This window comes from Anas acuta, chromosome 17 (genome assembly GCF_963932015.1).
Source record: "Anas acuta chromosome 17, bAnaAcu1.1, whole genome shotgun sequence".
In the NCBI taxonomy this organism is placed as follows: domain Eukaryota; kingdom Metazoa; phylum Chordata; class Aves; order Anseriformes; family Anatidae; genus Anas; species Anas acuta.
In genome coordinates, this window is record NC_088995.1 from 9,981,679 (window position 1) to 10,008,310 (window position 26,632).

Below are 26,632 nucleotides of genomic sequence, written 5' to 3' on the forward strand. Positions count from 1 at the left end.
CAGTTGGGAACATTTTGTTGTGTTCAGGTTGTGTCAAATTCCTCAGTGATTTTTGTCATCCAAATCTAGTCTGGTTCTGGGCATCAGAACATCAACCCATTTGGGAAAAAATTATCTTGATTCACACAGGAAGCAAAGGGAAGAGCAATGTTTAGATGCCCATCCTGCCAACTGCTTTTGAGGAAGGTTGCTCTTACCTTCAGCAGAGCTTTGCCTGCTTTCCTGGAACTGTTAATAGGATACAGGCCACTGTAGTTTAGCATGGGAATACGAAGGGAAGGGGTGGGATAAGAATCTCCTTGACAGTAATGACTTAGGAATCTCTAAAAACCTCAGCAGTCTGTTGCTGAACACAGTTAACTTAGTGCCAGATGCTTCAACTTGGCATGAGTGCTAAACACTTACCAGTTTCAGCAGGAGTTCAAAACACTCAGATCCTTCACAAAACTGACCTTCCAAGCACTGGAGTAAAAGCCCACTCTAAATAAATAAATAAATAAACGTAGTAATGACTCTCTTTTTCAAAGTTGATAATTTTTATAGGATCCCCTCTGCAGTGTCCCATTATAAAAAAAAAAAAATAGGAAAGTTTTAAAAGCAGTAACTGTTCTGCTGCTTTCTTTTCAGAGCTCTCTGGTGATTAAAAACAAACAAAAAAAGAGGTACATTTCTTGCTAGCTTTTTCAGTAGAATGGGGAAGAAAGAACGTGAGTCAATGCTCTGAAATAGAGATGTTGGAGAAGGAGAGGACAAGAAACCAAGGTAGTGCGAATGCTTGCAGCAGTATTTCACTGAGTGTGAAGCAGCGCTTCTGCTTTATTCCTTCCTCCTGTGAAAGCTGCTATAGCCAGTGACCACTGACGCTGTGTTAACACCAGGCGGGAAGTCCCACCGCTCTGAATTTGGAAGCAATAAGCCGTTCCTCACTGCACCTGCTGGAAACTGCTCCTGTATGGAAGGTCTGTCACCTGTGCGTGTCGAGGTGTTCGAGTATGGAGGAGGGGATGGGGGGTACGAATCCTGTTAGACATGGATGCAGGGCAGAGGGAGTGCGGAAGTGTTTTTTTCCCCAAACGAGTATCTGGGTTAATGACTTGATAAAACACTTGAGATGTGTTTAACGCAAATGAAAGTTGTGAAAAGCCCCCGTATGTGTTGTGGTATTAAAGTCAGTCAGTAGACGAAGTAACCTACAGTTTGTTGCAGCTGGTGCACTGTAAATGCCCCAAAGCCCCAGCAGCTGCAGGCAGCGGTGAGGCAGTGTTCTTGACTGACTTCCTTGGGGTTTTTGGCACTTTATCGTGTTTGTGGGGTTAGGACTGGGGGCTCTCCGTCACCGTGTGCTTGGGACACTCCAGCGTGAGGCGAAGGCAGCCCCCCGGGGCTTCCTGACACTGAGCTGTGCCTCAGGGGCCGTTAGAGCCGTAACGGCCGCTCCCGCCTCCCCGCCCCGCCGGGTCCTAGCGCCCCCCTCCCCGCGCCCCCGCCCCGTCCGGCCACGTGCCCGCGTGGCCCCTCCCCTCGTCCTCCCCCCGCCCCCTCCCCGCTTAAAGGAGCCGTCAGGGCGCCCTTTCCCCCTCCCCCCCCCTCCCGCCGCCCCTCAGCGCGGCGCCGCCATGGCGCTGGGAGCGGAGGCGGCCGCGGCTCCCCTCGGTGCCTTCCTGCGGGACTTCCCCGCTCCGCTGGGCCCGGGGGAGCCGCCGCCGTGGGGAGCGGCGGGGAGCGGCGCCCTGAGCCGGGCCGAGGTGCCGGGGGCGCTGGCCGAGCCGGCGAGGAGCCTCCTGGGCGGCAGGTGAGGGCCCCGGGGCTGAGGGGGGAGAGCCGGGGGCGGGCTGAGGGGGGCTGCGGGGGCCGCTCGTTGGGGGAGCGGCGTGAGGTGAGGTGAGGCGAGGCTCGGCCAACATCGCCGGCTGCCCGCGGGTGGCTCTGTGGACGCTGAGGAGGTTGTGGTGGTGGTGGTGGAGGTGCCGGTGATCTTCAGGTTCTTGAATTGCCTTAAAAAAATCAAGTCCCTTTCTGTGTGTCGATGCTCCAGGCGTAGCATCAATTCCATGGCATGCGCTGCTTAGTTATACGCTGTGCCTAGACCTACAGGTGAGAAATGCGTTAAAAAGTGCGCCTTTAGGTTGTGATCCATGTGCTACTGAGTTGTGCCCTCACTGAACCGCTCCCAGACGAAGCACAGCGGTGGTGTTCCTGAAGGAGCCTGCACATGCACCCTGTGTGCTCCACTTCTGAGCGCCCTGGAGCTGGAGAGGTTCAGGGTGAGTGCTTTAAACAAGGGTGATGCCAGGCTGGAACGGACCCACGGCAGCCCACCTGCCACGTGGAGCAAGGTACTGCGCTCTCAGGTTATCTTGGAGGAAGGCGTGAGGCTGTGCAGGTACAGGATAGATTCTTCAAACTGCAGCGATTTAAAAAATGGCATTTATGAGGTACTTACCTCTAGTACTGCATTGTTCTCTAGCACGCATGTTAACTTAACGTTGCTTTTGCAAAGCTTTCATCTCACCTGTCACTTCTGGTGTTTACCCAGAAAGGGGCCTGCCCTGTCAGAAGCTGCATTTTTCACATACCTGCCCTGCAGCCAGTTCTGATTAGACTGCCTGCTTTGTGGGGCTTCTGAGCTCCACGGCTGGAAAAATACACATAAACAAACAAAGGGGAAGGCAGCAAAAGAAAGCAACCCAGAGTAAAAATGCAAAAATCTGCTTTATACTTCTTTTCACAAACTGGGCTTGGAAAACAACAGTACGTCAGGTTAGTGTGCTTACATATTTTCTTGGCTGCCAGTAGGCAAAACAGAATCAGCCATTTGTGCAGCTGTGTGCTTGGCCATAGTACAGCGTGCATGAAGTGTCAAGTGTAGGCATCCCAGCAGCCTTGCAGCTCAGTTCTGGATTCCTGATGCAGACAGAGCTTGCCTTACAGTTGCAGGAAGCCTGCAGTGTCACCCTGGCTTGGCTAAGTTCTTGCACGTGGAGGAAGAGCCTGGTAGAGACCAAGGCCAGGACAGGAATGTAGGAATTTGGAAGTGCAGGCCTTCTTCTCGTAATTCATGTAACTAAGGACCAAAACTGAAGCCTGTGACTGTGTGAGAAATTGCCAAATGTCAACTCAAATGCAGCTTAAGGCTAAATAAACTTTGCAGTTAATCTGACTCCCCCAAATCTTTGACAAAAGATAGGTGAGGAAATATAAACAAATAGGAGAAAGAAGAATGCTAAAATTAAAAAAAAAAAAAAAAAAAAAAAAAAGCCTTGGATGCCTTAGGAGGCATTTAAACGTTTGTGTAAAAGTAGTTAAAAATGCACAGGTGATGCCAGATTAGGAAGCAAGTTCCAAAGAGGTCACTGTAGCATAGATCCAGGGATGTGCTGTTGCAGGCTATCATGGTGATATCCCTAACACACAGGTGGCAGCTCAGTGAAAAATATTCATGCTCAAATATTTCAGCGTTAATATCCCCAGGTCTCTCACCCTGCAGGTGCTGTTAGGTGTACCTTGCTGACTGCTTGCGTTGAAGCTTGTTCTGAGTTTGCTCAGTTTGAGTTCTGTAACGCTACAGCATTGCAGAGCGTGTTTTATGTGATGATTTGTGATGATGAAGGACTTGTCTATAGATCAAAGCATTACTGGGAGCTGAGTTTGGTGCACAGTTCTTACTTCTGCATTGTCAGATACTTTGTACACACCCACACAGATCTGTGGAGTGTGCCTTGAGCAGCCTGAGCTAATAACGGTCTGGCAATATCCTTAGCTCCTGAGACAGCATGTGGTGGGGGTTAGCTCATGTTCTAGTTGCTTGGAGGTGCAAACCTTTGTGTCTTTACAAGGAGAAACATTCTTCCTCCGCCGTCGATCAGGATTGTGTTTGAGAAGACAACAGGGTAGGGAATAACATCTGTGTACAACGACAAGATTTTGAATGCTGTTATTCCTCCAAGGCTACACACGTCACTTGTGTGGAAGGAGTTGGATGTGTCCAGCTAACCCCTGGGATGCCTTTACAAATCTAAAATGAGTTATTTTAACTACCTTCTGCAAATGTAGCTAGCACTCTAAGACAGACACTTTTGCTTCCTCACAGGGCTTGGGTTAAATTGTGAATACACCAAAGCTTTGCAGATGCTTCTACTTTAAATAATTAATTTAAATCTATGGAACTGCCCGCCTTGTACAGAATTAAATACTTGCATAAAACGCTGAAGATTTGGGGCAGGTTTAAGTAATCTTGCTTTGCAGAATTTTAATTAACACACTTTTGGATAAGAGCTGTGTTTTACGACAATCTGAAAATAGATCAATGTGAGTGAGAAGTCCATTGGTTATTTCCAAAACTTCAGAAATTAACCTGAAATTTTACTTTGTCTGAAACAGAACACAAGGTGAAGTCAGAGCTCCAATACAGAAGTTTCTTCTTTGCCTTGATAGGAGCTGAAACCTGTAAGGCCATCCTGTCACATAGCCAAAGAACAATGTGAAATTCCAGCAGGTTTCCTGTTTGAGGAGACTTTACTACAATAACAGTTGTGAGCTCTGGCTTCCTGTTGTGACCCCTCCCAAACGAATGTTTCATCTCTTAGTTGCCTCAGCATCCTGTTTTGTGTCTTTGTGTTTTACACTGTAATGCTTGCACCCAGATTGTTGCCCTGGTGTCTTTATTTTCAGGAATTCCTTGCCTTTAGAATAGTTAATTCTGCAATTAAGATGTTTTTTTTATGTGATGTTCACATGGAGTGGGATTGGGAGGGGACTTATGTTGCCTCTGGTTTACCCAATCTCTTCTAAAAACCCCATTTAGTGCCATTCTCTCTGGAAGCTAATAACCCAGCTACCATGGCCTCTGCTTTTAAAGAATCACCTAAAACTTCCTTCCTTGCTCCTAATTTTTACCACTTAGTGTATGTTACTGTAATGCACCAATAATTCTCTTTGCTAGGAACGTGTTTACAGTGTCAGCGGTCTGTTCATTTCAGGAAAGTGAATTTCATCTGCCGATGCCTTCAAACAAACTTTCTGCTTTTTGTGGAACCAGTTGTGCTTGGTAGTGGAAGGGTACGTGCATCAGATCAGCCTTCCTGAAAGAGAAGGCCATTCCTGCCAGAGTTCTCAGCAGCTTATGATTAATCATGTTAGAATTGGAAGCCTTGATAAAGTTAATGCACAAGAAGAATGTAGCACTTCTGCTGTTTCCTAGTTAATTTAGTCAATGATTAACAAATTGGCTCTGGTAATTTTGGGTGATGGTCAAAACCAGCGTGATTTCTCTTGCAGCTGGTTTGCCCACTGCTGCTTCAGAAGCTCCTGTCAAGCTGTATGTCATCCTGCCAGAAAAGATGTGGAGCTCTCGCTGGATGTGTGTATGCTTAATAACATTTTTGGCAGTCCTGACCTGCCTCCAGCAGTATATAGAGGCTGGACAAACTGTTGATTTAGAGCCCAGTAAATGGGTTTTTAGAAGACCTTGCCTTCAAAAAGAAAGCATGTGTATGGGGAAGCCTGCAATGCAATAGAGAAAAGAACTTGAGTAAACACTGAAGGAAAAAAAAAGATTAAATCTATGATGATGAAGAAACTTTTTGGTGACTTGTGGGTACTTAAATCAATTTATTTGGCTCTGCTTGAAAACGTGAAATCGTCTTTCCCTTTAACTTGGATGTTTTGCTCATTGTTCGTGCATTTGTATTATATTTGTTTGGTTTTGTTTTAGTTCCATCAGTGTTCATCTACTAAAGACCTGGTGTCATTAATGCAAGAAATGACTTCCCATTCATTTTGGGATTTCAGATGTTCTCTCCTTGACAGGAGACAAGATTTTTATACATATGTATATGTATATATCCTGATACATAATCTGGGGGAGAGAAACAAAAATAGCAGACGGGGGAGAAAACAGTGAATACAAACAGCTTTTGTTTATTAGGAAACTTGTGACCTGGTATTATTTCAGCATCGTGAGAGACTTGATAGAGAACTGCTAGCATCTGCAAACCTGCATTAAAATGGCTTTGCTGATGTGGCTGCAATGTTCTGCAAGCACACACTGACTACACAGTGACGAGCTTTTGCTTTAGTGGCAAAGCTGTAGTGTATCTGCTCTTCTGCTGTTACAGACCCTGTGTAGCAACTAAGAGCAAAAATAAATCTTCCCTGTGCTCCTGCTATGGCTGACTTAAGCTAGAAGCGTTTGCTAGCAGATCCAGCATCTCTTGGTTGCACAGCCTGTACTTGCATACTTCTTTCTGTCTGTGTGCATATAGGTTATATATAATACATACTCTGAAAGAGAGAGAAAATTGTACAGTGGTGCTGTGGCAGCACTTTAATATCTTGAAAGAATGTCATGCAACTTTTTTTTTTCTTTGCGAGGTGGCAAGTGATCATCCAACGTAGGCAGCACAGTCGGCAATCTCCTGTGCTTGTCCTTGTACACACAGAGACTTCCTGGCTTCACCGTGGAAGAGCGTGTGTTAGGGAGCGTGAATTATTTTCCTTCCAAGAAAAGTAAATAATGCAGCAGGCTTTGTGTAAACATCGGGTGTTTGGAAGGTTCTCATGGGGCTTTGTACCACCCTCCACCAGGTTACACAGAGCTTGCTTCTCTGCTGGAAGTGCCGAAGAGCAGCTGTTTGGAGTCTGCCGCCTGTTGCAGTACTCCCTGCTTCCTCAAAGCTGCCGCAAGCTGTTGGCACAGCACAACAGAAAGCCTGTTGTGTTTTCAAGCCTTTGAAAGAAGCGCAGCCATAGCTGAGGCTCTGGGTGAGGCGGAGGGGCCTGACCCCTTGAAAATGCAGCTGTGTCCTGCAGACTGCTGAACGGGCTTGCTTGTACATCGCTTGTATTGATGGGACAGAATGGAGCCGGTGGCAACGCTCACCGCAGGTGTTCTGGGGTATTTGAAGACCCAAATAAAGTGATCTTACCAGGGTTTCTGGTTCCTGAAGAAACCTGTGTGTATTGTCTTTTATTTCCGAAGGACAATACGTATGGGTCGGTGACAGTTGCTCTTTTCATGTGTTATAAAATAGAGAACTAAGTTGTGTTGCAGGAGAGGAACTAAATGAACAAGGAGAAAAGTAAGTTCACTTCTGTAACTCATGCCAAGTTGAGGCTATGCAAAATGTCATAATTGCTTTCTGCTTCCGTGTGTAACTTTATTTTGGCTGCAAGGTATGGATATCAAGAGAAGCTTTGCAAACCCTCACATAGTTCCTTTTAACAGTATGGTATGTGTCCAGTTGTCCAGAATCTTTCAAGGAGGAGGATGGCATATAAATCTGTGTTATTTGTTAGCAGGAGGAGGGTGGCATATAAATCTGTGTTGCTGATTAGCAGAAGCGTGACTTTACTCTTCAACTTAGTGCTTTTATCTGTACTCAGGTCTTTAAAACAAGGCTTATACTTTACCATGGAGTAGCTGGAGGATATGAACTCTCTGCCCCAGCCACTGGTGTTTTGACTTAGCTGGTGTTGAAGCTACAGTGCCTCATCTCCACTGTTCCAACATGTATTATTTTTCTTTTAAATTTTTGCTGTGGTCAAAACACACCCTTTTTGTTAACAAAGAAATAGCCTGTGGCAAAGAAACTCTGAGGCTGTTTACTGCTAGCCTGTGTGGGCTGAGGCTAAGTAGTTAGCGTTGCATGTGTCATAGAAGTGGGGCTGACATGTTTCTTCTGGGACTCCTGCAGAAGGTAGCTTCCTCTCCATGTAACACACCCCGCCGGCTTCCCTCTTCCTCCCAACACGGGTGTTTTCCCACTTAGGAAGCAGTTACAGTATTCCTTCTGATTCATGAAAATTAAGTTAGGCTTGGCTCAGCCCATCAGCAGGGAGTTTTGGGGTTCTTGGGCTTAGGGTCATGTTTTTTAAACTTCTATTTTCCCTCGTGTCAGTGTGTCAGAACCAGCTGCCCACTGTTCTTGCTGGCTGCCTAACAAAGTCCCAGTAAGCAGGCATTTTCCTTCCTTGTTTGCATTTGTAAAACTTTAAAGGAGGAGAGGGAGGAAATGCATAGGAAGCAAAGCTGAATGAAGCATATCAGTACTGAGGAATCTTGGATTTCCTTCTTAGGAACTGGGTGGCAACTGGACACAGTTGAAGGATGTGACCTAATAACTTGTAAACCTGTTCCTAGTTACCAGCTTCCTGTAAGTAGCAGTTTATGTGGGATTTGTGAATTATGGCATTCAGCACGATGCCTCTCATTTAAGGTTCCTTCTAGGGACCTAGTTCAGCAAACTGGGGCTTTGTAAAGCAGAAGGCTACGAAGTGGCAATCGGTTCTGGTGCCGAACTGGAAACCAAGGCTGGATTTGAATTTCTTCTCCCATGGAGCAGAAGAGGCTTGTAGGTGGCTGAAGCTGTGGGTTTCTATGCACTTAAATGCATAGCTGCTCCTCTTAATACTTCTGGAGCTGGAACCTGCTTTAACTAATGCTTCTGACTTACAGGAGCATCATTAATGCATCTGATCGCATTTGTGTGGCTTGTATTCTCATGTTTGTTTCTTCTCCACCTATCCTAGGGAAAACAGGAAGGAGGACTGTTAGCCATCTCCATTTCAGATGTATTTCTTGCCTGACCTTTTAAAAGATTGTCTGCTGGTGTCATGGTGATCGTATTGCGTTGTTACCTTTAAGTAGGAAGGGAACTGACTGCTAAATGCATTAGTCTTTAAAGAAAAAAAAAGTCAAATAATGCCAATTTCTGGTTTCCCGTGATGATATGACTGCAGCTAGCACTGAAAGGAGCAGAAACACGTTGCCATCTTTTTGAAGTACTGAAATGACTCATTAAAGAAGGCCATCACCACTGCCGAATGCGGAGCATAAAACACGCTTCTGTTCGCAGCCTGCTGACTAACACAATGCTCTTTGTTTGCTGCCACAGGAGGTACTCGTACGTGGCTCTGAGGATATGACAAGGCCTCTCTTTCAGAAGCACAATGGTAAAATGCATTTCAGATTGTTGTCACTGGGATCTAGCAGCTCACAGTCTTCCCCTTCTCTCTTCTGTGCACACAGAACCAGTTATCTTTGTTCAGCCTCTTCAGAGACCATTTGCTTCCACCATTTTTTGCTCTCTAGCCTGCCAGTTTTATGCAGGAATTTTTAAATGTTTCCCTGCAAAACAGCTTGTCCTTGACTCGCTGCAGGTGCCTTAATGTGTTATTTGCTTTGGTTGCATAATTCGGGGCTTTGTGGGCATCAAACACTCCATGAACAACAGATAAAATTCTTTTTGTGGATGTCCACGCTTATTCTTCATTGTGCTCATAGAAAATGTCTGGAATGTGTGTCGCATACTGTAATTGTTAGTGCCTGCCATGGGAATATAGTGAATATAAAAGACTCATTTTCTAGTAGTCCCATTTTAAAGTTGGACAGAGCTTATTTTTTCACAGATTCAGAAGCACTGTAACAAGCGTGTTTCGATAAGGCAAATAGCTTGTGAAAACACTGAGTAAAATGGAGAGTTTGTTGGTTGTGTAGTGTTACTGTCTTCTAGAAGCTCACCTGAAAGCTTCAGTTGAATATCAGGCCTAGTCCCCGGTGCCAACCCTTTGTGCTTTCTTCCCAGACAATTTCTCTGGAGAACTTCCAGTCAGGAGAAACTGAGCGTGACAGGTTTGTGGGTTAGTACTGAGCGTGACTTCTCTTGTGGAGGGAAGGGAATTGCAGTCCTAAGTAACATTTTGGAGATGCATGTGTGCCACAGTGCAGAGATCTCTATGCTGACTGTGGTGAGACATTTTGGCTGCAAGTGAGCTGTGTTCTGTAGTGGATAGAAAGAAAATGTTGCATTCAGAGACTGGAATTGGAGGTAGCCATTCCCATCGGAGAGCTGAACATACCATCTGTGGCTGAAGTGGGAGGCAACAGTTTGAAAACATGATTCATGCACTTCTCTGCATTCTTGAGAAAGCACTTGTCTAACCAAAGATCGCACTGAACATTTGTATGAATAAACATCGCACATATGGTTTCTTCTACAAGTTTACTAATAAAGTTGGAATTATCGATTGTGTTTAATGCTTTCTAATTCTGAGCTGAGGTCAGCAGTCACAAACAGTGAGGTTGTAGCTCAATTTAAACTAATGGTATTTTGTCTTTCCCTTCCTTTTCTTACCAGCAGAGGTTTTTCACCACTTCTTGCAGCATCATTGATCCATGCTGCAGTTGATGAAGTTCTTCGAACAGACTTGACTGAATTTAAGAAGCAAAGTGTGGAAACGGAGGAAGAAGGAGATGAGGAAAGGCTCACCTGTAAGTATACTTTTTCCCTCTGTGGTTTTCCCAGAGGCTGTCTGTTGGAAGACTTCAGTGTTTTGAAATGTTTCCCAGAATATTTGGTTAGGCTATGTTGCAAACAGTAGTGAATAGAACTGTATTTGCTCCTGTGCAATAAAAGGTAGCTGTGCAAACGTGGTGTCAGGAGCCACAGACTGAATATGTGGGTTGGCTTTCTGGAAAGGGAAGAGTGTTTATCTTCCCCAAAATAATGACTGAGTATGTCCACAGTGCTTCCTGAACTGAACTAGTTTAGAACTTTCCTTTTTCTCAATGAACTACTGCAACTTGCAACTGAAGTTGATAACTTCTAGTATTTTCTGAGTGCCCCGTCTCCTTTGGTAGACTGACTTTAGCTAGTTATAGATATACATTGATGTTGGCATCATCATAATTGCTATTATGCAGCCATAGTAACACCTTAAATTCATCCATGTACTCCATGCTGCTTTTGTGTGTTCTTGGAAACTAGATTTTGGGCCCTCTAGAAACTGAATATCTTAAAACTAAAGGTCTTTTTCTTGGCAAGTTTATCAAGTCTCTGTGTTTTATCAATTATTCCCTCTTCTCTCCCTGCCCTCTCCCATGAGGATGGGATTATGAAGAATTTGAATCATGTATCTTTTACCTGGTGCTTGCATTTTCTCCTATCTGACTGAATCAGGGAGAGAGCAGACCGTGGTGATAGAGTACTGGGTTTGAGCCCTCTAACAGATGGTCATATTGCATTTACATGCTGAAGTACTTAACGTTAGGCTTCACTAAACATTCAATCCTAATGACAAGAGTATAAATGGAGCAGGATGCAGTTGAAGATTAAAAAATGGAGAAGAGAGATGTCTCTGACAAGTCTGTCCTGTAAGGGGAAATCCTCATCCTTCCATTGCTCTGGGATGACTTCAAAGGCAGTTCAGTGTGCCATGGCAGATGCATCTCCAAGCAGAGCTGTGGCAGTGGCCAGGACACAACACTTTTGAGAAGCCTACTTCATTATGCATTTACAAACCTGAAATGGGGCGGGAAAACACAATTAAATCTTGCTGCACCCTGAATATTTCTTCCGTTGCCTAATGTTGTAGCCTTTCTGTGTCTGGAGAGATTTAGCGAGTTTCTAGCACTGTGCATGAGAAGAGCTGGCTTCGTATCAACTTCGCTGGGGTCTAACCAACATACACTGTCCCTCTTCCCCTGAGATTCCCAGGGGGAGTGTGGTTGGGCCGGGGGCAGGGGATCACACCCTCTGCTGCCCCCCAGTGGGGCTGGACCCTCAGCATGCGTAACTGCCACCCACTTGTATGTTCTGCAAGCCTTCAGAGATTCTCCTGGGTGCCTTTTGTAATCACTTTGAGGTTAGTCTCACTGGTATCTGCGCCCTGTTCTACGTGTTGGTCTGTGAGCAATTGCCCCAACTTCAGTCCTAAGCTAACCTGGAGAGGATGCTGCCTGAGATGAGTGGACAAAAGAGCTTTGTGCAACTAGATTGTTGCAATTGTTAGAAAATAAAAAGAAGTGGGCAGCAGTGCTAGAGCATGACTTCGGGCAGGGGAAACTGAAGGACATTGAAGTATTGATCTTCCATAAACAGGGGTTCTATATTGTGGTTGCAGGAACAGCCGTAAGGCACAGTAAGATCTTCCCTTGTCAAAAGTGATACAAAACTATCTTCTTTACTGTTTTCCTTCATCGGGGGGGGTTGCATCTTATTGTATTGTGACTATGTGCTTCGGTAGTGTGTCTTTATTTGGTACTACACGACCTATATAGGAAAATACGAAATGACATATTGTAACCCACGTGTGATAATTCTGTAGTTTTTCAGCACAAATATTTCACAGAGCAGCTGGCCACTGGTCATCAGAGCATCTTGCGCTCTGTTGAGCCCCGTTATTGACTCCCCTGTAATTATATTTGATGGAACTGTAGCAGTTATACGTTATTGCACACATGAGCTGGTGTGCATTTGTACAGCTAGGAAGAAAGATGTTCCTTGTGCTACAGCACACTATGGGCTCTCTTCCTACATTGCAATAACAACTATAGCAAAAAGCGTTCTTGGAATGAAAGAGAAATGACTATATACAAGTAAGGTATGTATGTGTACCTATACGAATACTACTGTTTGATGTGGTGCACTGCAGAAAAATTTCTGGCATTAAGGTACAAAAGTCTATGTCAAATTTCACAAGCTTGGTACTTAAACGGCAATATATATTTGAATCTCCTAGTCAGTATTGGTATATACCCGTACATGTCTTGACTAATAGCTGTAGACAAGGCTGTTTAGGGTGCTGTCCTATTGAAGTATATTTGTCTATGGGATGACTTAATATTTAAAAGTTTTTATATCTTGCCAGGTTGTATTTGTATATTGAGCAAATCAAAAGTAATTTTGGATAACATTTAGTGACTGCTAATCAAAGATCTGTGCTTAAACCTAAGCTTTCAATTCTCCAGGCTCAGAGATGCATCTGAAGATGGCCATCTAGCATTGCTGAGGAAAAGAAATTCTTCAGAGCTAAAAGTTATAAAATAAATTCTGAGGAAGCTTTAATGCTAGCAGTGTTAGTAGGAGTAAGGATAAAAGAGAAATAGAAAAGATAGTTTATGCACTGCAGTTCTTCAGGACATGCTTTAGTGGCCAGTATATTATTTTTGCTGTATACATGATCTTTTCAATGTTTTTGGAGTTAGTTGATTTAGCATTGAGGTGGGGTTCATAAATAACAGAACTTCAAATTATTATCTATTCTGAGAGATGCTACATTGCAAAGCCAGATACAATGCCAAAAACCAAATCATTCAGTCTGATGAACAATAAGTTTGGATTAATTGATCTTTGGGACCTATCCAGAAAAGGATTTGAGTGTCTGGCTGGAGCTTTTCACACTATGCTCAGTAGGTCTTTATGGTTCTGCTGTCATGACAAAGCAGGAAAGTTGCAGAGGTGTTTTTCTGTCTTTCTGTTATTCTAGCTTTTACAGTCCTGTGTGTTTAAAAAGATAAAGATGACAGCTTAAGATTTGATTCTGTTCTGTTCAACTATGAGTTGAGCTATTGACCTCAATAAAATATATTCTCATACTTCCTTGATGCTTCAGTGGAAGTGGTTCAATAGGGCATAACCTGACCCAAAGTCTGGCTAATATTTTTTCAACCCTTGTGTCAAAGAGAACAGCAATCTGTTATTGAGTTGGAATTTCTGCCACTTGATCTTTTTTTTTTTTGTAGGGATGTACTATACCTTGCACTATACCTTGTGCATTTTACTTACATAATAATCACGTTTATGTCTAGCTCACCAGACTGATTTTTGGATCCATGTTATGATTGTTTTTTGATGTAGTTACCTATTTGATGAGCCTCTTTTTGAAAGACAACCAGTAAGTACAAGAAGCTTTTCTTGTCCTTAGTGGTACCCTGTTCTCCATTATTGCCACTTTCTTTCCACATGATTCTCAGGAGCCTATTTTAATTCTTGCAGAGCTTGTAGAGGCAGAGTGCTGGATAAGGGTATGCAGCTGTAAGGAGAGAAACTTGAAGGAAAGATGGGGTAAATGATGAGTCACATCTTATTGTTTTGTCTTTGTGCTGTCAGTGCTGGATGGAGAGTCACTGCAACGCTGCTTCTTTAACAAGCTTCGGGATGTCTGCTTTGAATGGCAGAAGCAGTTGCCACCGCTGAGACCACTGAAGCGGTTCCTGCTTGTTTCCATCCATGCCATCCGTAACATTCGACGGAAAATGGAGGACCGACATGTTTTGCTCCCAGAGTTCAATCAGCTCTTTGGTTTATCAGTAAGTCTGGACAAAACTGGGGAGGTCAATTTGTTAGCTTTTCAACGTTCCTCTAAACAGAGTGATCTAGTGATGGATGATCTGGGAAATGGTAAGAATTTGTAGCCACAACATACATATCATGTCTGCTGGAGCAAGTGCTTACTGAATCCTTTTGCTAGGGGCTAACTAATGCCCTGAAAAAGAAAGATCTTGGGACATTGGGCTTCATGTTATAAGTGATGTAGGGAGATGGGAAGTTACCTATTGCTATGTTGCTGGAGTTGTAATGTTCTTGTGGCTCAGATAACTGATAGGTTTTAACTATAAAAAAAAAAAAAAAAAGACTGGGAACAGAACAACAGTTGAACAAGGGCAAGTGCCAATAAATGAAGTGGCAGTGGAACTACATTTCAATTCCAAAATATTCAAGGATATTAAATGACAAGCAATAAGGAAAATAATGCCCCTGTAAATTACCCATTTTATCTATTTAGCACATGGGTAAACCGATTTAAATTGCCTTTACCTATACAACATCATATGGAAGAAAGCCCAGAATAGAGAACCTTTGCTCCCTTGCTGGTACTGCTTTAGGAACTATTTTATTTTTAACGCTTGTATTTCTTCTTCTCCCTCCCTCCCCACAAAAGGATGACATCGATCGCGCTTACTTTGCGGTATTTGATGGCCATGGTGGAGTGGATGCTGCTAATTATTCAGCAACCCATTTACATGTAAATGTTGGGCTACACGAAGAGATTGTTAAGAATCCCGCAAAGGCCTTGAAATGCTCTTTCCAGAAGACAGATGAAATGTTTCTTTCCAAAGCCAAAAGAGAGGTGAGTGGGTAGAGATTAATTCCATTGTATTTAAATAACAGCAAGAACTGTTGGACAACATGGTATTATCCAGAAAATTCTGGCAGTATAGCTTCTTTGAAGTGCTGACTTCTTTATGAAATTATGCTACGTGAAAAGGTTTTATTTTGATCAAATTATGTCTTTCTTTGAGGAAAAACAAAATGGCAGTGCTTGCAAGTTTGAGATGAGCGATTGAAAAGAAGTGTTATGTGGTTTAAGTGATCCTGACATACCAATTATTTGAAAGAACACTGCTGCCTCTTTGCCGGAATTAGTCTCTAGGTGTTCTGTTGTCCTACTCCTTACCTGGAGAAAAGGTTTCTGTTTTTCTGATACTGTGGTCACCATCTTCCTCTTTCTTCATATCTTTAATGTCACAAGTGGTAGCAAGATGAAAATGTATTCCATAGTTACAAAAATTATCTATAACAGACTTCAGTTCTTCAGTATTATCCATCTGCTTTGAATCAAGTTGGTATGATGAATGTTCTTTCTTCAAATCTGTACAATGGAAGGATGGTTTATAGTAACAGTAATTGTAACAGTATTGTAACAGTGCTTGTAATGTGAACTCTTTTGTTATCTTTTGTTTAGCAGTAACTGATCAGTCTGGGAACTAAGAGCAGAGAGGGAAGAACATAACAGAGTCAGTATCAGCTATCTGTATGCTAGAATAAATAGTTTATTTCAGATCTATCTGATATCTTGTACCCTTTTCATGTACCTGAGTTATGATCACAGGTCTACTGCACTGCATTTCAGTTTAATTAACTTAAGTTTGTAATTTTGCCAACAAGCAGAGCTTGTTGAATATTCACCTCACACACCTGCTTTATTCTACAGAGGCTGCGGAGTGGTACAACAGGTGTATCTGCATTGATTGTAGGGAACAAGCTACACATAGCATGGCTAGGGGACTCGCAAGTAATGCTTGTCCAGCAAGGAAATGCCGTGACGTTAATGGAACCTCACAAACCAGAGAGAGAAGTAAGTCTTTTTGTGTGTGTGTTGTCAGAATATCTCTTGAAACCTTTTGGAATGGAGCCTGCTCAAATGTTTTGTGCTTTACATACTTCTGTGTAGTGTGGTAGGATTTACAGAATGACTTTTTTTTTTTGCCATCTACTCGTGTGCTTTGAAAAGCTGCTTCCAACAAAGTGCTAATGGTACTGGCAGGCTTGACTTCAGTTCCTACTCGGACTGTCTTTTCAAAATTTATAGTAACTAGAAAACTTTCACAGGATTTTTTTGTGAATGTGTAACTGCCTGTTATAAATGGACTCTGAGATTAATAGCTATTTAAAATATTAACATAAGTAGCACAGAAGACTTCCATAATATTCTATACTGCCATCCAAAAGCCAATGATAATCTGCTAGCCTAACCAGCTTAAAGTATATTGCAGTTCCTATATATTTTAAATACCCAGGAATTTTATTACACGAAATTTGGTGGGGATCCTGTGAGTTTAGATAGCATTGTGTGACTATCTGCCTTCGTAGCATGAATATTTGTAGTAATTGAAGTAGAAAAAGTAGTATCAATGCAAACACAACATTTAATTATGACATAGCCTACCTGTCTTGTCTTTTATTCCAAACATGTATATTTACCCAGCTTTGTGGGATAGAAGGAAGTGACTGGAAGGGTGCTCTTTCATATGGAAAAGAACGCGATGATACAGAAACTTAATATTTATAATTTTTTTCTGTACAAGCTGTGACACATTTGGGAAGTAGGTGGATTGTTTCCAGTAATCGTATTAAGAGCATGTTTCTGAACTAGATTCTGATATGTGTTTATTTGCTATATTCGTGCTATAAATACAGAAGCTAAGGCAGTGCTTGGTTTTGGGTTCTGTCTTTTTTACTTGAATGGCAATAAGGTCAGTAAACCACAAGTAGACTCATTATAACATTTGTATTCTACTGTTTTTCAGGATGAGAGAGCACGTATTGAGGCTCTGGGTGGCTGTGTAACCTATATGGACTGCTGGCGGGTTAATGGTACCTTAGCTGTCTCCAGAGCAATTGGTAAGATTAAACTATCAGAATTAGTACAGTTTAGATTAAATTTGATCAAAATGCATCATCTGAGACTGTATGACTATAAATAACACTTTGCTCAGTATCAATTGAATAGTAAACCACTGTTACCATCTATCTTGCATGCAAGCCTTGACAGTTCAAATTTTATAAGGCTTTTGCTCCTTGGAATGTCGCTGACATTGTATTGTTCTCCAGTAGCTTAACAAACTTGGAGAATTTCATGTGTAAAAGTGGAGAAAGTATTAAAAAAAATATGTTCATCTAGCTTTCTTTATATTTATGTCTAAATGTCTGTTGTGTTTTTTGGTCCACTTTATCTTCTGACTGCAGCTCTTAAATCAGATTACTACATCCTCCTTCAAATAGCATATATCCATCAAGGTAGGGCACTTCAGTTGTAGTATTCCAGAATCTTATTAAATAAGGCTGCTTTGCTACTCACAGGATAAGGCAAAAAGAGAACAGGCCTTGGAGAAGTGCAGTAGATAACTGTAATATATGACTGGAAGCAAACTATTATAAATTTGTATAATACTATTTGGATCAATAGCAACCCATATTTGATTACAGTGTCTACAAAACTGATGAACTAAGCACAACAAGCAGATTCTTGTGGCGTTTTGCTGTATATCTGGCTAGCTAAGAAATACCTTATTTTCGTAGCATTCTGAAGGCTGTGCCTCTTGCGCGCTTGTAAAATGAAGACCTGAATATCTCCTTCCTCAAATATATTTCAAAGACAATAAACTTTGAAAGAATTTCCTTAATTTCCTTGCAAAATTAGGAAGATTTTGAATTAGAGTAACTCTAGAAATTACTGGATTTAGTTAGGCCCCAAGAGTTTTCAAAGGAAACAAAACCCTTCCAAGCATATTATTCAATTTTTATATATGTGTGTGTGTGTGTATATATATATATATACACACAGTATACAAATTTTATATTTATATATATTTAGTGTGTGTGTGTACATATATATACACACACACACACAACTTTTCACTACTCTGGTCCTGCATCAGGTATCTCTGGAATATGATCTATCTGTCCTTTAGGATGGTGAAAGCAGGTGTGGATGAAGAACTACTTACATTTGAAGTAATAAAGTCTTTGCTTTGATCATTTGTCTTAGGTGATGTATGTCAGAAACCCTACATCTCTGGTGATGCAGATGGAGATTCATTTGAGCTGACTGGTTCTGAAGATTACTTGCTCCTAGCCTGTGATGGATTCTTTGATGCTATCAAGCCGTATGAGGTTGTAGACTTGGTCCTAGATCATTTAATGCAAACCAAAGGAGTGGGTCTCAAAGCAGCAGAAAGACTGGTGGCTGCTGCAAAGGAAAACGGATCCAGTGACAACATCACTGTTTTAGTGGTGTTCTTGAGGGATCCACAGGACATCTTGGCAGACTGTCTCAGAGACACTAAGAGCCTTGGGGCTGGTGATGATGCTCAGGGCTCACCTTTTAATTTCCTCAGCTGTGAGGCAGCAGCCACACAGTGACAAAATCCACAACGTTCAAAAAAAAGTTCAGTTAAGGAACTGCTTTCCACTGAAGAAGCCTCTAATACAATAGGCAAAACGTGTCAGGAAGAAATGGCAAATGGACAAACATTTAACAAAAAGCCAAGACTCCTTTTCCTGAGTTCCCATTTGTCTTTTCCTTCTCTTCCCCTCCCTTCAAAAACCACTGAGCAGACATGGATATTTGTACAGCTATTTTGTCTCTGGGAGCAGAATTGTAAAATGTGTCCCAGGGCTGCTGGTCATTTCCCTCTGCCCTGGAGGTGGTAAGAAACATATATATAAGCTAGTGGGTGAGAATACCCATTTGTGAATTTTGAGTGAAAGTTTAAATTAGTGCTTAAGAAGAATGCTATATGTTATATTTAATTGTGATGTTACTATGGGATTTGGGAGGAGAGAAGCTGTCACTATCAAAGAAAAGCTTGTTACTGTGTGTGTGGTCTGTAGGAATGGGCTTGGTGCGTGAGAGAACTGGGTGACCAGAAGTAGCACACCATTGTGCTGTGTAAGTTACTTCTGTTCTGTACCAAAGATGATATTAAGAGAATGATGTGGCCTCTTCAGAGACGTTTAATTTTGTGTGTATGGAGAGGGGAAAATAAAACTGAATGCTCCAGAGAAAGAGCAAGAAAGCTAACCAGAAATATCCCAAGCAAGAATGATAGAAAATCAGCTGCTTTCGGGGATGCTCTGGTTTGTAAACTGGAAATCCAACATTTAACTGCACTGGATTATTTCTCTCTAACAAACACACTTTATTAGCTATCTGGCAACCTGAAAAGAAAGGACTGTTCTATATGAGAGAGATCCTTACAGTGTGTATGCTCTAGCAGTTAAATATGCTCTGTTTCTGCCACTCTTTTTTTTTTTTTGTGTGTGTGTGTACTATAACAAATGAGAATTTTATTTTAATTTTAAGTGTTTATTTGTTTACTGAACTTTATGGTTGGAGGAATTTTTTGCAGTGTTACTTTATTTTGTTGTGGTTTTTATTTAAAGTAGAAGTTTAAAGCGACTGTATCTTTATTACATGGTTTTAAAAACTGACTACCCTCAAGTGCCTTAAATATTTCACCCAAGGATTGCTGGCTTCCTGTCATACTCTGGTGAGCCAGCTTGTAGTGTTTTTAAAATGTGACTTTTCTATTTCATTAATATTAATGTGTAATGCACTTAACTCTTTCACTTTTGTGAATGATTTTAGTGGGAACTAGGTTTCAAAAAAAAATCTCATTCGTTGTTGCCAAGTTTCGTGGCTTATAATAAAAGCCTCACAATGCTTACTGTGATTTGCCCCTGCCACATGCAAGAAGCCCTAGCTAGTTGATCATAAAGTAACAGTCTGATTTATCACAACTTTATTTAAAAAGAAATACACTTCCAACCTTCACAAGAAAATTTAATAACACAAACTAGGAACATTTTAGTAATAGTTTTTGATTAATACATGGTTGATTTGACCATATTTTGTAAATTTTCAGGATCTAAACTTTCTAAGGAGATGTGAATCTAAGGTAAGGATGAAAGAGTCTTAGTGAATGTGTATTTTGTTTTGCAACTGTTAAATCCATTATACGCTAGAGCCCCTGGCTGTGTTTTATCCTGCTTTGCTAGCCTGGCTAGCAGAACTCAACAAGATCTGAAGGCTCAATGGCAAATGTGTTAGTAATTTCTGCATCTAAACAAGAAATGTTTTACATCTGGTAGCAAGATTGTATGCCTAATTTAGAAGCACATGGCATTGCAATATGTCAGTCCTGTTGATCAAAATGTGTTGAAATGTAGTGTTGCTTAGGGAAGTAGAAGAGTTGAGATGACTAAACAAAGGCAAGAACAGCAGTGTGCTTATGTCCATGCTGTTTCTGAACTGTCAGCTGGTGTGGGCAGTGCAGTTACCCGGGTGACTTGAGCCTTTTGCCAGATTATTGTGGGTGATCTTAGAGTTTAACACAGCCTCTCTTCCATGAGCTACCATCTCATTGCATAGCAACCCAGACAATGACTTTGTTGTTTTGCTGAACAACAGTTGCTTTTCCACTGAGAAGGTTGTAACCAGTTCTCCATCCTAGATTTTGCTGTCCTAAAATACATGGTGAAAGCTTTCTATGAGGGTAGCCTGGTAGGGTAGGTGTTATTTTTTGTAGTGAACCTACTTCAGATAAGGAAGCCTTCAGTCCTGCATAATCGTGATTAGTCTCCCATTGCTATGATTTCTAACCCAGATATTCAGAATCATGCTAAATTCTGATGACCACTAGTGCCTCTTGGTGTCTTGGAAATAGAGTTCTCAATTGTTAGTATAGTAAGATTCATACAGAATTGTTTGATTTCACAGTTATCTGAGGTTTATCAGGAGCGGGGGGAAGCTATTGTATTCATGAAGGGAGGAATGAAATGTCAGTAAGTTCGTAGTATAGCTTAGTTTCTGAAATTTGCCAGGTTTCCTGAAGGAACTAAACAAGCCTAATTCTTTGTAATAGGCCTTTTATTTTAACCTCTTTGAGCAGATTTGCAATACAGAAGAAACAGTCTTTCGGTGTGGGCTTACAGCCATGTGAGAATGTCTTATCAAATTTGGAATTTTTTTTTTTTTAATGGGAGAAAAGTAAAATACACCTTTACAAAGCTGTCTGTGGTAATCATAAACTTAATTCTTAAGCTCAGAATGCAGAATTTCTCCTCTAAAGCATAAAAGTTGTTTTCCTTCTGAATAACCAATTACATCATTTATTTGATCCTTGTGAGCAGGAATAACCTTTTGAAATTAGTACAGATTTCAGAAGAGATAGAAAATATTTCTCCAATTTTCAGCAACTTCTTACTAGCTTTAAAAAAAAATTGGTCAGATCTGTAGGAGATGTAAACAGGTTAAATATAGCAGTTTGTATCTTATCAGTGGAATAAGTAAGTCTTATGTCATCTGCAGTAAAATTTGATTTAATATACTATTTGGGGAGGGAGAATTGCTTTTGGAGATGCCTTATTTGTTCTTGACAGTCTGATTAAAAACTATGGAAATTTTTTTATAACTCAAAAATACTTAAAAGTTTTGACTTGTAAATCAGTAAGGGAAGTATGAGAAAGGACACAACTATAGATTTTGGAAGAGAGCTTTCAAAATGTTATTGAAAATCACAATGGATGGTCTTACTATCCTTGGGTTGGCATGCAAACTCCAATATTTGTTTCACTTGTGACGTTACTATTACTTTTAGTAGCTAGCAGCTATAATGCATAATGCTGTTAAAAGAAGCCTCACCAGTATGGGTGGGGAGGAGACGGGTAAGAGCTCTAGAAGAAGATAATGAAGTTGAATTAAATATTCCAAAATATATGGAATGGTGCTATGTTTAGTATTTTAGTTTATTAATTTGAAGTACTAATCTGCTATGTTAGCTTTTCTTATCATTCCTCTTAAAATTTTCTGGATTTCAGGTGTTCGGTGTTTTTTTTCTTCTGTTGTTTTCCTTCTCTCCCTTGGGTTTCAACAGTACGTAGTTGTGGTGAGAGAACGATCTCATCTCTCCAGGCCTTCCAAGCATCATCTACAGTATATTATGACTTGTCCACCAGTGTTCAATTGGCTAATTTGCCTGTCTCCTTGTTGTCTTTCTACTGGGTATGAGCCTTCATCAAAACCAACGTTTGAGTCTAGTCAAAATCTATGAAGCTGTAGAAGTTAGCTGAAGGATTCAAGACAAATGTTCAATGAAAAATTATTTTCATATTTTACTAGACTTCAATTGGATGTCTGCTGCTGCATATTAGCACCCAGCACCAGAAAAATTACCTTTCAAAGGAGCCTGCATCTTTGAAACACAGCATTCTTAAATTCTCACATTGTGCTTGATTGAAAACCAGCTTTAGTCATGCTGCTTAGTGGGTATACAATGTAGTCCTTGTAGTTCTGGGTAATTCATACTTCTGCCTTTCTTTCCTTCCCTGCTCCACCCTCTCCTGCAAAGAAATATGCCTAAGACAGTAACATCTTCTGGGTGTGACATAGATGAGATAACAATTTTACAAACTGCTTTTGTTTTTTGTTGTGTTTTTTTTTTTCTTTTTTCCTAATACAGAGGATAGAAAGGCAGGAAAAATTTTAGAACAGAGGGAGATTAAGCAAAATCCACCCTCTAAGTGATGGAGGAGTGAAAGAGAGAGACAGGAGTGCATTTAAGTATTATTAATGCCTATTTTAAAAAGGAAGTGGGCTGGAAAATAGAGCTACAAATGTCAGTTCTTTAGAGTGAAATACCAGTGCTTGGAAGAATTAGAAACACACCCATTAAAAAGGCAACGCTCAGATGCAGTAACTCAGTCTTCAAACAGCCAGGGAAGAAATCACAATAAAAGCATCCTAGGTGACTTACTCTGACCCCTCGGCACTGTCTTGGATGTTAATGCTACTAAATGGATTTTTTTTTTAAAACGTCTTTACGTGTAAAGGAGTGCTAAGAGGGAGCATTCGGTATACGCAGTCACTGGTCACTATGCAACTGCTGCCATGAGTAAATGCCATGAAGTGTGTTAATGAGTTGGTGCTGCTGGTAAGCTCTCACGAGATGAGTAATTGGACACAAAGTAGTTACATCAGAGCTGGCAGTTGAATAGTGTTAATCACAGTGATGACTTTAATAGCATTTAATAGACACTTATCTGAATTCAAAGTCAGATGAGATATCGCTCTTTTTAAAAGCGTTTCCAGTGCTATTAGCTTTCTGTCACGAAAAACCACTAAAATTTCCATTTTTTCGTTGGATGTTGGGAAAAGTGCTTCTCTTGCTTTCTGAATTCGGGAGATAAGTTGGCTGTCTGCATTGGAGAGCCCATTCTCAGTTGATAGCTTAAAGCAGCTGTTTGGGGTTGAAACTTCCCTTTTAGCAGTCCTTTAAAAACAAGCAAAAATGTGGCTCCAGAACAACTGGCTGAGGAACATATGTGTTTCTAAATGGTGTGGCACAAAAAGCCATAGCTTTAAGGAGCCAGCAAATACCCTCAATATGTAAAGGAGAGAATCAGTGAATTGAGGTGTTTAACGCCTAAATTAAGATTGCAGCTCCATTCTTTGTGTGATTACTTGGGTTCTCGTGGATGCAGACAATGCATAGCACAGGCAAGGTATATTTCTGTTCTTAGAGTACCGAAGTAGCAAGCAAACGCTTTAGGGAGAAGGTGGGGGGAATGTTAGCCACAACAGAGCAGATTGCAGATGATTCATATGTAATTTATCTCTAGTTAAACCTAAATTAAATTTCCCTACTTAGGTCTGTTACTGTCCCTATTACAATTGGGCCTGTGCTGTCAGACAAAATCCTACTGGGAGGTAATGTTCTTTCTGTTCCCCTTTTTTAAGGAGCGAATGGCTCCTGATGGCTGGAACGCCTTTCAGGAAAGGTTGCAGTTGAAGAAAAAAGTTTTAAAATGAGTGCAAGACTTCCTAATCTACCCAAAGTTGCATGTGCTCTCTAAAGACATGGATAGCATGGCCATAGTTGTGCTGGAAAGGGATTGATTTTCTGCCAGGCCCATCATAACCTTTACAACTGACAGCACCAAAGCCACGAGGCTGGTCCTCCCTGCTTTCCTGAACCCCGCCACTAAAACAGCCAGCCCTGCTGAGCATTTGTTTTGTAGTGGTGACAGCTTGAAGAGCTAAGCCTGTCACTTTATGCATACATTTTGTTTGGTTTTAATATGTTTAATGGATTTTACTTTGCATAAAGCTATTTTGATTGATTTCAGTAATGTCAGCTGAAAAGTAATCAAATGGAGGGAGCGAATCTGCACACGTATCTGTCATAGACACTTCTTAAAATACCCTAAAATAAGCTGATAGGCTCTCGTCATAACCTTATCTCTCCAAATAGAACGGGAAGCCAAAACCTTTCAAGAGAGAATCACTTAAACCTTAATTTTGGTGTGACCCGCCAGAGCCCGAGCAGGCATGAGCCCTCCCCGCAAGCTGTTCAGTGCTGCCAGTTAATGTGTTTTCCAAGCTGTGCTTGCTGATGCTGGTGCACACAAAAATAAACAAAAGACAGCTGTGTTGGCAGCACAGAAATTTAGCAAGACGCAGCTTTTGTCAAATAGGAGAGGACAAAATCAATAGGGAAAGAAATGTTTTCAAGCTTCTTGGAATGCAAACAATTGAATAAAAAAAATGCAACATAGAAGAGTTGGCAGCATGCTGTCAGCTTAAAACCACTGTTTTAAGCAAATAAATTTGGCTGCTTTGTAATGTTTGCTCTGTTTTGTTAACAAACTCCTCTCAGTCAGGGTTTCATGTCTTGTTGATATGTGCTTTCTAGTCTGAAGAGAGAAGATACATTCAGCTCCTTAGAAAGTTACATTTATGTGGGTTTTGTGACTACTCTAGTTGAGAGAAAATTCTGTAATCATACTGTAAACTATTAACCTGATTACTAATTCCTGGGAGATACTCATATATCAAGTACTGAACTTACAAATGACGAAGTGGTTCTGGCTACCCATGCACAAGAACATCAGTCTTCCCTAATCTAGTTGATCACTTCTTGGTTCGTTATCATTTGTGTGGCAGTACCTTTGGCACATGAAGGGTTTGTCACCTCGGCAGATGGACCTGGAAGGTTGGATGATCACTCCCTGAAGGAAGTACTTATCCTTTTATCTAAGGAATGATTATACCTTTTGGGTATCTAAGGCTAAAGAGATAATAGCTAGGAAACTAGGGAGATCTTAGAGGGACCTTCTCAGGACAATTAGATACTGTGGCTTCTCTTTTTCATGCTGCCCTTTCTAACTTTGTTAAAAGGCATTCTGCTTAATACTGGATGATTAATACTACTGTCTTTTTTTTTTCTCTTCAGTGCATTTGAAGGAATGTCATGTTTAATAATAGCCAGATGTTAGTTTTGTTGAGGGTTAAAACTTCACACCTTTTTTTTTTTGCCAGTATAGCATTTCTTACTTACTCTTCTTAAAGTCAGTCCTGCTCTCTCTCCTCCTCATTCTCTTCCTAATTTTCTTTCTGCTACCTTTTATGGCCTTTTAACACTGTCAGCCTCCTTCTGCTACCGCTGACCTCCCCCCCCCCCCCCCCCCCCCCCAAAAAAAAATCACTGCTTAACCAGTAAACCCTGTTGGCTGTTAAGTCAGTTTAGTTGCCTCTGTATAATTTTAATTTCATCTATGTTCATAGTGAAGTAGTCTGATCTTTGCATGCCTGCAACACCAAGAGCATGGAAAGTACCAGGTCAGCTAGGAAGATAAGAGACTAAAGCAACTGTTCTATTATTGGCATAGCCCACTATTAGATGGGTAAGAAGAAAATCCTGTTACTTGCATGCTATTATATAGGAGTACTTGAGCTTTTTTCAGGTAAGAGTAGCTCTCACCGTGGATACAGGACTCGAGAAGTATTCTTGTCTCTATTTTCTTGTTCCTGCAGATTGTCTGTGCTTTCAAACATTTGCATTGTTTGGTGGGAGGGGGAAAGCTTTCTAAGTTTCTTCAGTGCTTCATTTCTCTCTTTCCTGCGCTAGTTGACTGAACAGACAGGCTGCAGCATACCGCGTGGCTAACCAGCCTCTCAGCCAGTGTACCTCTTCAGTGTCTGCTCTATATAACAACCTCAGTCCTTTGCTTGTTTAGTGGTAAGTTAGACTTCTGTAACTACTCCTGCTGACATAAAAACGTGTCCTTATCAGTATTAAAGTAGTCTAAGAGCAGAACTGTTGCTTTAGGCACATTTCTTGCCACTGTGTTGGCTAATGAACCTTGAATGAAAGTAAGAATGGCCAGTGACTTTGAAGTAGGAGCTGTTAGCCAAGTGTTGTAGAACTGTAGTCTTTATTTATTTTGTATGTTAATCTGCACTTGTGACTCTGAGCAGAAAAGCTGCAACACAGCAGGTTTTATAAGCTGTGGCTTAACCAGTTTCTAGTATCTTAAAAGTCTTATTTAAACTGACTGGTTCTGCTCACAGCTCAGAAACCTGTTGTCATTGATCATTACATGCTATGCATATTGTATGTTCATTTATATGGATTATTCTAATAGTGCTTGAGTGTATTATCCTACATTACCATATTATATATATATATGTATGTATGTATTGCATGAGGTTTAATTTTTTTTGTATT

The 26,632-nt window shown here is 41.2% G+C and overlaps 1 protein-coding gene across 2 annotated transcripts; it reads left to right on the top strand.

Annotated features, from left to right (window-relative positions):
- The first annotated feature begins 1,537 nt into the window (after window positions 1–1,537).
- PPM1F (protein phosphatase, Mg2+/Mn2+ dependent 1F) lies at window positions 1,538–25,586 on the top strand. 2 transcript variants are annotated; one of them, XM_068654175.1, is made up of 7 exons: window positions 1,538–1,792; window positions 10,137–10,270; window positions 13,890–14,089; window positions 14,722–14,910; window positions 15,775–15,918; window positions 16,871–16,964; window positions 18,112–25,586. In XM_068654175.1, exons 1-7 carry the CDS (start codon window positions 1,617–1,619, stop codon window positions 18,483–18,485), a joined length of 1,311 nt encoding a protein of 436 aa, XP_068510276.1. In that variant the 5' UTR covers window positions 1,538–1,616; the 3' UTR covers window positions 18,486–25,586. The 2 variants fall into 2 exon arrangements, with proteins under 2 accessions (XP_068510276.1, XP_068510277.1); XM_068654176.1 differs by having other exon boundaries at window positions 1,539–1,792; window positions 10,140–10,270.
- Window positions 25,587–26,632: the final 1,046 nt, after the last annotated feature.

Bases quoted from the DNA above. Each gene is read 5' to 3' on its own strand.
- PPM1F (XM_068654175.1), top strand. From the start codon at position 1,617: ATGGCGCTGGGAGCGGAGGCGGCCGCGGCTCCCCTCGGTGCCTTCCTG. The intron at 10,271-13,889 runs GTAAGTATACTT...TTGTGCTGTCAG, and splicing joins AGATGAGGAAAGGCTCACCT to TGCTGGATGGAGAGTCACTG. The intron at 14,911-15,774 runs GTGAGTGGGTAG...TTTATTCTACAG, and splicing joins TTTCCAAAGCCAAAAGAGAG to AGGCTGCGGAGTGGTACAAC.